General features: G+C 40.6%; 1 protein-coding gene across 1 annotated transcript in view; it reads right to left on the bottom strand.

Annotated features, from left to right (window-relative positions):
- slc1a1 (solute carrier family 1 member 1) overlaps positions 1-14,046 on the bottom strand; it is a 56,252-nt gene that overhangs the window by 22,111 nt on the left and 20,095 nt on the right. The window contains exons 5-8 of the mRNA XM_061913859.1: positions 10,546-10,588; positions 10,357-10,458; positions 6,458-6,642; positions 1,601-1,708 (exon numbers count right to left, since the gene is read on the bottom strand). Coding sequence (XP_061769843.1) covers positions 1,601-1,708; positions 6,458-6,642; positions 10,357-10,458; positions 10,546-10,588 — 438 coding nt within the window. The remainder of the gene's footprint in view (positions 1-1,600; positions 1,709-6,457; positions 6,643-10,356; positions 10,459-10,545; positions 10,589-14,046) is intronic.

Raw genomic sequence — 14,046 nt, 5'->3', positions numbered from 1 at the left:
TGACTAATTTAAGTCTGAGACTAGATCCGACTAATCCAAGCCTAAAACTAGATCTGACTAATCTAAGTCTGAGTCTAGATTTGACCAATTACGCATAAGACTACATCTGACCAATCTAAATCCAAGACTAGATCTGACCACTAAGCCTAAAACTAGATCCGACCAATCTAAGTCTGAGACTAAATCTGACTAATCTAAATCCGAGACTAAATCTGACCAATGTAAGTCTGGGACTAAATCTGACTAATCTAAATCTGAAACTAGATCCGACCAATCTAAGTCTAAGACTAGATCTGACCAATCTAAATCTGAGACTAGATTGGAATAATCTAAATCTGAGACTAAATCCGACCAATCTAAGTCTGAGACTACCGTATTTCCTTGAATTGCCCCCGGGGCGCTAATTAATTTAAAACTTCTTCTCACTCCTGCGGTTACCAAAGGCATGAGGTAAAAGTAAGCATGCGCTAATTATTTTAAAACCTCTTCTCATTTCGGCACTTAAAAAAAACGTATGCAGTAAAAATTTGAGTGTGATGTAAGATTGGACCTTAAATCCTCCTGAATAGCTCTTAATCTTCTTCCCTTTATGCGATTTCAAATTACCGGTATTGAAATCAGCCTCCTCCATTTTGAAAATGATGACAGGGGAAGTGTCAATCGTGACGGCTTGAGTTTGACCAGGCGGTAATACTAAGCATGCGCTAATTATTTTGGGAAGCGAGTTTGACCCTGCAGTAATTCAAGGCAGGCGCATACTATATGCCCTGCGGTAATTCAAGGAAATACGGTATATTTGACTAATCTAAATCTGAGACTAGATTTGACCAATTTAAGTCTATAAATTGATAAAGCCTTCTTGGATGAGAGGCGAAAAATCTTCTAAGACAAATTGTACAGTCCGGTTGCGATTGATTGAATGCCCAGAGGATATATTACAACTGAGTACTGCTACAACCCATATAGACCGCAGTGGTCTAGGGGCCGCTTGTGACCCAACAATGGTTGAGAAACAATGTTTTAAAGTAAGGGAGACATGTTCTTGTAAATGTCCAACAGATTTTTCAACATGACAACAAAATAGTCATGGTTTTAACACCAGGACTATTTCTTTACAAAAGTTTGTAAAAGTATGCCTTATTCATAAAAAAACTACAAAGCAGTAAAAGCAAAACTTATTTTTGCTCAATGTTACAAAGTTGCTAAAAACACTTATACAGTGACCTTTTTATTATCATAAAAAAAGGAGTCATCATGTTACGAGAAAAACTTACGTACCATTACAGCTTTATTCTTTGGGAAGAAAAATAGTCTTGTTATGACAACATCACCCAATCTTTAAGATTTCATTCTCGCAAAATCCAATTTTTCTGTAGTTCTACAAGTTTATTTGCGTGTAACTCCATTTAGTGTGAGATTAGCATTGTCACCTTCCTTTACAGCAACCCTTGACCCGTCCTGATCGCACACTTTCTTAGATTTACCGCTATGATGTTAGTTTCCGCTGGTGCATTTGCAGCTTGAGCAGTTTTCAAATACCTTGGGGGGGACAATTGGACACATAAATAAATGTTCAGCATAAATCCTGGGGACATATTACCCGCTCAGCACCGTCACCATATAAAGTCCCATCTTGCGGAAGATCTCCCAGTCTTCCACCTCAATGATCTTGGCGGCTATTAGGAACAGGATCCCAATCGGCATGTAGCTGGAGAACAAACAATAGGGTTAGCGCTTCATTTGCAAAACCCGTTGACTGCATATTTGACACAACATGACACAACATACAAATGAGATTCATTATATTCCACTTTACATTCCACTATTATTGATGAAAAATTACATCAATTGATGTGCAATAATACAACTTTAACATTGGATTCTTCTCGAATCCAATTTGATTGTGAAGATTCTATATTTGTTTTAGTGATTTAATGACAACATTATTATTCTGAAACAACTTTTTTGTGCAATAAAACGAGTTTAAGGAGCTGTTTGCAACTGCCATGCGGCTGCCCAGAAGGCTCTAACTTTCCAATGTGTTTTAAGCATCACTGTATGTCCTGCCCTCTTAAAGCTTTCAGCACGTCATGATGTAACTACGCCCATGTGTAACACATGCTTTCCCATGCCAGACTTTCAAAAAAAAGACAACAGTGAGACTTAAGTGGCATGATGTTTTTTTAATACTGATTTGGACTGTTTTAACGTTGATTTATACGTAAGACCTCTGGCAGCTCTCCCTGCACTGTGGCCTCCTAATGCTAGTCTTTATTATTCAGAAATTAGGAATGTAAATGGGCTATACTTCTATAGCGCTTTTCTACCTTCAAGGTACTCAACGCGCTTTGACACTATTTCCACATTCACCCATTCACACACACACATTCACACACTAATGGCGGGAGCTGGCATGCAAGGCCCTAACCACGACCCATCAGGAGCAAGGGTGAATTGTCTTGCTTGAGGACACAACGGACGTGACGAAGTTGGTAGTAGTTGGGGATAGAACCAGGAGCCCTCCTGAGCCACACCGTCCCCAAATGTAAATCATCTCCACTGTTTTCTCTGCTGGCTCTTCTGTCTCATCCTCTACATGTGTTCAAAATTTTGTTTTTCTCTACATCTCCGTCCTCACTGTCCAGTGTTGCTAACTCCTCAGTAAGGAAAGTAGATATTGACTTGTCATAAAAGTGGCTAGAAGTTGCTGGATGATATCATTGCCTCATTTGCATAATTGATTACAACGAACGCTGTAGGGGAGAAAAACAATGTAGTGGGAGACAAAAAGTGAATAATAAAAAAAATGCTAATTATCATTATAGCTGTAAATTTGTTTATTCCTAGGTTAGTTGTATTTTCTTTGTTCTACATTGTTAAATGTTAAGAGTATCACATTTGATCAAAAGACCAAGGGTATATTATATTCTAGAGCTGTGAATCTTTGGGTGTCCCACGATTCGATTCAATATCGATTCTTGGGGTCACGATTCGATAATATATCGATTTTTTTCAATTCGATTCGATTCTCGATTCAAAAACGATATTTTTCCGATTCAAAATGATTCTGTATTCATTAATACATAGGATGTCAGCAAGATCTACCCCAGTCTGCTGACATGCTAGCAGAGTAGTAGATTTAAAAAAAAAAAAAGCTTTTAGAATTGTAAAGGACAATGTTTTATCAACTGATTGCAATCATGTAAATTTGTTTTAACAATTAAACGAACCAAAAATATGACTTATTTTATCTTTGTGAAAACATTGGACACAGTGTGTTGTCAAGCTTATGAGATGCGATGCAAGTATAAGCCACTGTGACACTATTATTCTTTTTTATTATTTTTATAAATGTCTAATGATAATGTCAATGAGGGATTTTTAAACACTGCTATACTGAAATTATAACTAATATTGATACTGTTGTTGATAATATACATTTTTGTTTCATTACTTTTGGTTTGTTCTGTGTTGTGTTTGTGTCTCCTCTCAATTTTACTGTTTACTGCAGTTCTGAGTGTTGCTGGGTCAGGTTTGGTTTTGGAAATGGATTGCATTGTTATGGTATTGCTGTGTAGTGGTTTGTGGGATTGATAAAAAAAAAAAAAAAAAAATTAATAAAAAATTTAAAAATCATTTTTTTTTAAATGAGAATCGATTCTAAATCGCACAACGTAAACGATTCGATTCGTATTTGAATCGATTTTTTCCCACACCCCTATTATATTCACAAACAAACCAAATTTACTGACTGGCTCATTTACATGAACGATATGTTTGTTTTTGTTTGAAGGGTGGCAGTAATGAAACATTTAGATTTACAGTACTCTGGATGCTGTGGGGCTGTCTTGGTTGACAAGACTTTGCAGCATCGCGTGGACATCGGGGGCGGTACCTCTGGATTGGCAATCCGGGGTGGTGGTTCCTCTCTTTAAGAAGGGGGACCGGAGGGTGTGTTCCAACTATCGTGGGATCACACTCCTCAGCCTTCCCGGTAAGGTTTATTCAGGTGTACTAGAGAGGAGGCTACGTCGGATAGTCGAACCTCGGATTCAGGAGGAACAGTGTGGTTTTCGTCCTGGTCGTGGAACTGTGGACCAGCTCTATACTCTCGGCAGGGTTCTTGAGGGTGCATGGGAGTTTGCCCAACCAGTCTACATGTGCTTTGTGGACTTGGAGAAGGCATTCGACCGTGTCCCTCGGGAAGTCCTGTGGGGAGTGCTCAGAGAGTATGGGGTATCGGACTGTCTTATTGTGGCGGTCCGTTCCCTGTACGATCAGTGCCAGAGCTTGGTTCGCATTGCCGGCAGTAAGTCGAACACATTTCCAGTGAGGGTTGGACTCCGCCAAGGCTGTCCTTTGTCACCGATTCTGTTCATAACTTTTATGGACAGAATTTCTAGGCGCAGTCAAGGCGTTGAGGGGTTCCGGTTTGGTAACCGCAGGATTAGGTCTCTGCTTTTTGCAGATGATGTGGTCCTGATGGCTTCATCTGACCGGGATCTTCAGCTCCCGCTGGATCGGTTCGCAGCCGAGTGTGAAGCGACCGGAATGAGAATCAGCACCTCCAAGTCCGAGTCCATGGTTCTCGCCCGGAAAAGGGTGGAGTGCCATCTCCGGGTTGGGGAGGAGACCCTGCCCCAAGTGGAGGAGTTCAAGTACCTAGGAGTCTTGTTCACGAGTGAGGGAAGAGTGGATCGTGAGATCGACAGGCGGATCGGTGCGGCGTCTTCAGTAATGCGGATGTTGTACCGATCCGTTGTGGTGAAGAAGGAGCTGAGCCGGAAGGCAAAGCTCTCAATTTACCGGTCGATCTACGTTCCCATCCTCACCTATGGTCATGAGCTTTGGGTCATGACCGAAAGGATAAGATCACGGGTACAAGCGGCCGAAATGAGTTTCCTCCGCCGTGTGGCGGGGCTCTCCCTTAGAGATAGGGTGAGAAGCTCTGCCATCCGGGAGGGACTCAAAGTAAAGCCGCTGCTCCTCCACATCGAGAGGAGCCAGATGAGGTGGTTCGGGCATCTGGTCAGGATGCCGCCCCAACGCCTCCCTAGGGAGGTGTTTAGGGCACGTCCAACCGGTAGGAGGCCACGGGGAAGACCCAGGACACGTTGGGAAGACTATGTCTCCCGGCTGGCCTGGGAACGCCTCGGGATCCCCCGGGAAGAGCTAGACGAAGTGGCTGGGGAGAGGGAAGTCTGGGTTTCCCTGCTTAGGCTGTTGCCCCCGCGACCCGACCTCGGATAAGCGGAAGATGATGGATGGATGATGGATGGATGGATTTACAGTACATCTCAGAAACAGTGGCAGGTTTGCACAGAGTGGGTATGCGTCTCCTCTCTGTTCTGACTTGAATTGAATGGAACTTCATTGTCATCGCACTTAAAAGTAGAAGCTGTCTAAGAGCAAACATACGGTAGACAGCTGTAAGCAAAGGCTCACAGCAGCGCCACTTGTACGTTTATGACATTAGAGTGTTATGTGCTTTCTTGTCTCCGAAACATCCCAAAAAGTCACTTTTCAGAGAGAAAGTCACTAAGAGTAGTTGGTTAGTCACTCGATTTAGCGGGAAAGTCGCCAAGTTCACAACACTTCTTTGAGGTGTGTGTAAAAGATAAAGACGCCAAGACCCGCCTTACGTAGCTTCTGATTGGTTTACAAAGCGTGGTGCATTCCGTGGTTGGCTAGATTCATGGATTGGTCTGGGATTAGTTATTGCAGTCATCAGAGTGGCTCGAAGTACGGCAAGATGGGAGGAAAAAAGTGTACCATTATAAAAAATAAAAATAGAGTAGTAAAAGGGGAAATCTAAGCGGGAGAAAGGTCAAGTGTAGCGTAAGAATGGGTTGAATTGCGTGACTCTCACACTCAAAGCGTGAGGCTTGGCATGGCAGTTCACGTGCATTAGCTTTGGGTTCATTGAATTTATATTCTATCATAACAACAACACTTAAAATGGTTAGATTCTTCACTTGGACATCATTTGTCTACAGTATGTGCACGCGCTCCTTGAGTGTATGTGGTGAGTGACAAGCATTAACAGCAAACAAATTCCTTTGACTGATGAGAAATTTTTATCCAATAGAATTAGTCATTGTAAAAAGTATAGACACTTTAAAAATATATGTTCTGTTAAACCACTAATGGTAACATACGCTAGCTGGTGGTGTTCTTCTTCTTGTACTTTGAGCAAGTTGCAAACAGCCACTTTAATTGTGCACAATACTAAGAGTATTGTTACGCTTTCATTCTCATAAAACCATTTTTTTAACCAAATTTCATAGTTATAGTCTCAAAATATGTAGATTTGAAAAAATACTTAATTTTCATAAGGTTGCACAATATTAAGATTCTAGGATTTTATTGTTAAATTTTTCTTTATATTTACAATATTTCAACATATCAAAAAAAAAAAAAAGATATGATATAGAGACAACTTAACAAGGTAGCCTACCACATAATGATGTGCACCAGTTTCATTGTTGCGTCGTTGAGGGCGTCGAAGAACTCCAGAAGGATACGTCCTTTTTCGCCCATCTTCCCAATGACGAGGCCAAAAGCGACGCAAAACACGATGAGGCCCAAGACGTTGATTCCATCCGAGTACGTGCCGATGATTTTGTACTCCTTGGTGATGTTCTGACGGCAACGGAAAAATAATTTAGCGACAAGCCAGCAATTAGCACTTACAGTATTTCTTCAAATTGACACAATAGACACCACACTATCATGTAAGACTTTACATCTGTGGAGTTGACATTGTTAGACAGTAAACTGCAGTCGTTTAGTCGACTGCTGTTCATCGCAACGCGAGGATGTCGCTGTCGTAAAAATATATTTTATTAATGTAAAATAAAACTTTGTTGTACATTTTTTTTGCACACTTTAACACTTTTTTGGTACAGCATTGTTAAAGGGGCGGCATGGCGTAGTGAGTAGAGCGGCCATGCCAGAAACCTGGGGGTTGCAGGTTCGCTCCCCGCCTCTTGACATCCAAATCGCTGCCGTTGTGTCCTTGGGCAGGAAACATCATCCTTGCCCCCGGTGCCGCTCACACTGGTGAATGAATGATGAATGAATAATAGGTGGTGGGAGGGGCCGTAGGCACAAACTGGCAGCCACGCTTCCATCAGTCTACCCCAGGGCAGCTGTGGCTACAGATGTAGCTTACCACCACCAGGTGTGAATGAATGATGGGTTCTTACTTCTCTGTGAGCGCTTTGAGTATCTAATAATAGAAAAGTGTGATAAAAATCTAATCCATTATTATTATTATTATTATTATAATTCATTCTCGCACAATTGTGACTTTTTTTTAGTACAAAACCCAAAACCAGTGACCTTGTGTAATTTGTTAATTAAAAACAGAATACAATGATTTGCAAATCCTTTACAACTCATATTCAATTGAACATACTGCAAAGATAAGATATTTATTGTTCGAACTGAGAACTTAAATTTATTTTTGCAAATATTCATTACCTTTGAATTTAACACTCAGTAAACGTTTGGGAAATGAGGAGACCAATTTTTAAGCTTTTCAGGTGAAATTATTTCCCATTCTTGCGTGATGTACAGTTTAATTTGTTCAACAGTTTGGGGTCTCTGTTGTTGTATTTTAGGCTTCATAATGCGCCACACATTTTCAATAGGAGACAGGTATGGACTACAGGCTTGGACTACAGGCTTGTACCCACACTCTTTTACTATGAAGCCACGCTATTGTAACACGTGGATTGGCATTGTCTTGCTGAAATAGGCAGGGGCGTCGATGATAACGTTAGTTGGATGGCAACATATGTTGCTCTAAAACCTGTATGTACGTACCTTTCAGCATTAATGGTGCCTTCACTGATGTGTAAGTTACCCATGCCTTGGGCACTAATACTGTATTACTAATACAGCTCTGTGATGGTATGGAGGTGTATTAGTAATAGAATAGAATAGAATAGAATATGACTAGAATAATACAACCCCATACCATCACAGATGCTGGCTTTTGAACTTGGCGCCGAGAACAATCCAGATGGTTCTTTTCCTCTTTGTTCCGGAGGACACAACGTCCACATTTTCCAAAAACAATTTGGAAATGTGGACTCGTCAGACCACAGAACACTTTTCCACTTTGCATCAGTCCATCTTAGATGAGCAGCGAAGCCGGCGGTATTTCTGGGTGTTGTTGAGAAATGGCTTTTGCTTTACATAGTAGAGTATAACTTGCACTTACAGATGTAGCGACAAACTGTAGTTATTGACAGTGTTTTTCTGAAGTGTTCTTGAGACCATGTGGTGATATCCTTTACACACCGATGTCACTTTTTGATGCAATACCGCCTGAGGGATCCAAGGTCACAGGCAATCAATGTTACGTGCAGTGATTTCTCCAGATTCTCTGAACCTTTTGATTATATTGCAGACCTTAGATGGTAAAATCCCGAAATTCCTTGCATTTCCTCGTTGAGAAATGTTGTTCTTAAACTGTTCGACAATTTGCTCACCCATTTGTTCACAAAGTGGTGACCCTCACCCCATCCTTGTTTGTGAATGACTGAGCATTTTATACGGAAACTGCTTTTTTACCCAATCATGGCCCCCACCTGTACCCAATTAGCCTGTTCACCTGTGGGATTTTCTAAAAAAGTGTTTGCTAAGCACTCCTCAACTTTCTCAGTCTTTTTTGCCACTTGTGCCAGCTTTTTCGGAAAATGTTGCTGGCGTCAAATTCTAAATAAGCTAATATTTGCAAAAAATATTTTTTTTCAGTTTGAACATTAAATATCTTGTCTTTGCAGTCTATTTAATTTAATATAGTTCAAAAGGGATTTGAAAAACATTGTGTTCTGTCTTTATTTACCATTTACACAATGTGCAAACCTCACTGGTTTTGGGGTTTTTACTATTTCGACTGAATTATCCTAATATTATGACTTTTGTTACTGTAAAAAAATATCAAGAAATTTTACAACTTTTATTTTATTCTCTTATGCTCTTGTAATGTTACAACTTTATTCTCATACATGTACGATGCACTTTCTAATTCTTGGAATGGTACAAATCCATTCTCAAAAAATGACAACGTTTCATCATGCAACATTCCACTATTTGTGTAATGTTATTATTGTCAATCTTGTAAAATTACAAACTTTTATGAGCAAGATTCTGACTTTGTTTTATTTCCATGGATGTTTGACTTTTATCATGCTATATTACTATAGTCTTGTATCCTTACCGTTTAATTCTTGCAAAATTACACCCTTCTTATAATATATAACATTATTCTCATACAAACTTTTTTGTGCTGTATTAGGACTTCGGTCTTGTAATGTTACAATTTCATACTCATGAAGTACCATTTTATTCTCATACTCCGTCACATGACCCAGACAGAACAAACTGTCAACATGTGAACAACTTACATTAGAAGAAAAACGCGGACTAATATTGAAACAGATTACAAACATAACGTCTCTAATGGCTATACTGATGTGAAATAGCAGGCAGTATAAAAAAAAAAGATCTTACATCTTAAACATCTTAAATTGCGCAAAGAATGTCTCGAACCTGATGCAGAAAGAAAGACTTTCAGGAGGGAGAGAGTTGTTTCGAAGGAATTTTCGGACGAAGAATCATGCTAACAAAACTTTCACATGTCTCGGAATTTAATCAGAAGGCTCTGCGGATAGGGGGAGGCAGTTTTAAATCCGAAAGAAAAGACCCACTCAAGAGATCTGGATTCCTTAACATAATCCAGGTGTGTTAGTCCGGTTTCTAAAAAACATGATCAGATTGAGCTGTTTCCATGGGTTCTTTAGAGCCAAACTATTTAAGAAATCTGACTAATTTAATGCATGTGTAGCGGACAGCAAAAAACTCCCTTCCTAAATTATTAGGAATCACACGTTAGCACGAAACACAAATCGATGAGCTTGAGGGCAGTCTAAAGGAAAGTGAAGTGAAGTGAATTATATTTATATAGCGCTTTTCTCTAGTGACTCAAAGCGCTTTACATAGTGAAACCCAATATCTAAATTACATTTAAACCAGTGTGGGTGGCGCTGGGAGCACGTGGGTAAAGTGTCTTGCCCAAGGACACAACGGCAGTGACTAGGATGGCAGAAGCGGGAATCGAACCTGCAACCCTCAAGTTGCTGGCACGGCCACTCTACCAACCGAGCTATACCGCCCCACATAAAATAAGTCTGCAGCTTGAATGGTTGTTTTCCACCTGGTCCTAGTGCTTGACTTGTCTCCATTTAATAGAGTGTAACATTGTTTTGGGATAGTAAAAACTGCAGGGCATCAAAACCGCCCCCGTTGCTCAAATTATATCTGTGGCATGATGGACATACCAACCTCCATGGCATCCATGAAAGTTGTCACGAGGGGAGGAGTCGGCGTGTGCGTGTACGTGTACGAAACTTTGGATGGCTCCAACTCTTTGCGCTTGGTCTTGTACTAGAGTGAAACCGAAACATATTAGCAATGATATAAACATTAGCTTTATGTGACATTAATCACATTCACACTTTTATGTATGCTTACCTGTTGAAAACAAGCCTGCACCAAATTTTCAGGGAACATGTTTCTGTTTATGGGAAATAAAAATGTTACCTTCTTTTTACACTTGTACAATGGTTAAAATGTAGAAATTAAAAATTTTCAAACAGTTTTCATATGCCCCAGTTTTAGCACAATACAGTTTTAGGTAAATATTACATTTTCATTCAGTTTAGTACGATTGAACACACATTAGTGACTCAGTCTGTGATTTTTTAGATAGCCTGAAAGTCCGTGTTATCTGCGTGCACCTGAACACACCGCATTGCTACGTGAGTTAAGCCAAACCATCAAGGCTAAAATGGTGCTTCCTGGCTGTCTTACGCAGTTTTATAGGGAGCCTGGTCTTGCACTGACACCTTGATGGCAGATATGGAATTTTCTTACGATAAGAGCGCTACAAGGGCGGCTTGCACTCTGCCACTTTAAATGTGCAGTCCCTGGTGCTCTTTAACAGCCTTGAAGATCAAGACTATTCATTAACTGTAAAACCGATGTGAAATACTTATTTATTCATGTTGTTTGTCATTTATGTGCATTTTGCAAAGACAAGGTACAGGTCCAAGTGATAAGACCAGCAGCCATAACAAAGTATAATGAAAACCAAAGTTGTGTATGGACGTTTTTGATGTGTATGCTCAGATTCTATTGCATGATAAGCAAAACCAAGAACGTGACTTTGGGTGTGATTGCTCATTTCTTTGATGGTTTATGAATGCGGTTCAGTTCTGACAACACATCGTTTAACCAATCAGAGACCGCAGAGCAGTTTCTGGCCTTCAAATCTCACAGATGTCCGAGAACCTGACCAGAGAGAAGGGTAACATCAAGAGTATGAGACACATCTGTGGTCCCTTCCAAGATTTCTCATTGTGCCCACTGGTAGAATTTGTTTTCTTGCCCTGATGTGGGATCTGAGCCGAGGATGTTGTTGTGGCTTGTGCAGCCCTTTGAGACACTTGTGATTAAGGGCTGTATAAATAAACTTTGATTGATTGATTGACAATTGAAAAAAAATTCCACACCAGAGTTATTGTTAAAAAGGAAATATGGGGGCAGGTACATGCCAGTCATGGTTGATTGCAGCCATGCCCAAAGGTGCTGAAACCAAGGTTGAAAGGGCAAAACATATACAATGCATCAGCTACAAGATGTTCCTCTGCAATAATAACGAAGAGAAACTGCTTCTAGGAGGACCATTGCAAAGAATTACATGCTGTAAAATCTCAAATTAAAATATCATTGTGTGTTATGTAGGACTAAATATGAGCATGGCTTCTTCATACTCCTGTTTGGACATGTTCATTTGTGCAAATGTAACTGATGTAACTTGTTAAGTATGTCTGAAACCAAAAGAAAAAATCAATTGTTTAATGGGGTTTACCGCGAGTGGGACAAGCGGTTGAAAATACTGTAAATGATTCAATGATACTGTTTTTTCACCAGAGGCGCAGGTCACTAACGTGGGGGGAAGAGCAGACATGTCCACTCAACATTGAAGAGAGACGCATTTGTCGCACCCAAAAATTATTACACTGAGGAGAAAATATTTATTTTCCAAATCTTTAACTCATGTGATTTAATTTTGAAAGCGCAACACAGCTTCGCACTGACACGGAAGGACACAGGCAGCAGAGGATCTGTAAAACTGCGTGTAGGAGATCCATCCATCCATTTTCTACCGCTTATTCCCTTTCGGGGTCGCGGGGGGCGCTGGCGCCTATCTCAGCTACAATCGGGCGGAAGGCAGGGTACACCCTGGACAAGTCGCCACCTCATCGCAGGGCCGCGTGTGGGAGATGCTAACATCAATGTGACTTGCTGGGATTGACTCCAGCACGACCCTGACAGGGACAAGCGGTAGAAAACGGATGGATGGATGTAATGTCTTGCTGTTTGTTTACCAGGATTGTCACTCATTATGTAATTGCTTACGTGGCCTACGTTCACACTGTAGGACAGGCCTGGGCAATTATTTTGACTTGGGGCCAAATTTTGAGAAAAACATGTGTCTGGCGGCCGATATATCTATTTTTAGGAACACTAATACAAAACCTTACAATAATGTCTGATTGAATGCTAAAAACGTTATGACAGACCGCCTTTATAAAGTAATGGAATTAAAAAAATTTTACTGAATGAGACACCCAGAATGTACATGAGAAAATAATAAATGTTGAATTTACAATATTATCTATGAATGATAGAAAACTGAATATTGACAACATATAAACGTCACACCCCCTCTCGATTGACATATTTTACAATCAAGCAAAACATGACAAAAATAAAACAAACACCGCAAACTATGAATGCAAAGGGTAAAAAAACCCCACCTACAATCTGATATATCACCAAGCTTTGTGCTTAGGGATATATGACACGTGCATTTTAGGCTCACCGTTCTGGAAACACTCTGTGGAAACGCTCCCCCCCACACTGCTTGTTGCCTCTTCTGAGGTGCTGTGACTTAGATTAACGTTGTAACTAGTATATCATGCAAAAGCACAGATTCCAACCATTGAAATACTTTGTACAGTTCAAGACTCGCGGTAATTTGAAAACATCACTGCACATCATAATGGCAGCTACAGTTTCGATCTTAAAGATATAAAAAAAATATTTGGGAATGTCCAGCGGGCCAGATTGAAATTTAATTTGCCCAAGTCTGCTGTAGGGTATGATGTCCAATTCATATTTTTTGTTAAATCCCATCTTTTTTTGCAATTGTGCGCCAAACAAATATGCAACGTCTATGTATGTCGGAATGAGTCAGTGAACAAAACATGTTAGACGCCAAGCCCTGTTTTTATGAAAGTAAACATATGGCCCCAATTTATGTTGGTGTCAGTCCTGGCAGGTTCATGGCAATTTCTAGGAGTTTGTGTGACCAAAGTCCACATTTATTATTTTACGTAGGATATGAAGGAAGAGGGTATTTGTAGGGCACTTGTTGCGACATCCGTACTGAGAAGCGTGTGGGTGATGAGAAGCGTTTGGGTGACGAGAAGCGTGTGGGTGATGAGGCAGAGACGTGGTGGGCCTTTGATGTACGTAACGTGCATCGTACTTACGCCATCACTTGTGTTATTCACTGATTTTGCCCTTGTTAATAGCTTGTGATTGGACAGCCAGCTGGTGCCTCGGAGATAAATTATTATTATCCGTATCCACTCGACGTCCATCGCACGAGTCGCCCAGGGAGGTGGTCCCCACATCTGTGGACCCCTCCAAGGTTTCTCACTGCACCCAATGGGTTGAATTTTTTCCCGCCATGATGTGATCTCTGAGCCGAGGATGTCATTGTGGTTTGTGCAGCCCTTTGAGACACTTGCGAGTAAGGGCTATATAAATAAACTTTGATTGATTGAGATAAAGCCTCTCTCTCGCTCTCTCACTCCAATGGATCGCCAGCATAGCGGATCAAAGCACACCCGTATCAGCTGCCTTGCCTGAATTTGTCGGACCTAATATAATTTGTGTTAC

Source organism: Nerophis ophidion, linkage group LG10, assembly GCF_033978795.1.
Source record: "Nerophis ophidion isolate RoL-2023_Sa linkage group LG10, RoL_Noph_v1.0, whole genome shotgun sequence".
NCBI classification, from domain to species: Eukaryota; Metazoa; Chordata; class Actinopteri; order Syngnathiformes; family Syngnathidae; genus Nerophis; species Nerophis ophidion.
Note: the sequence above shows the minus strand (reverse complement) of the source record. Positions and strands in the feature narration are given on the sequence as shown.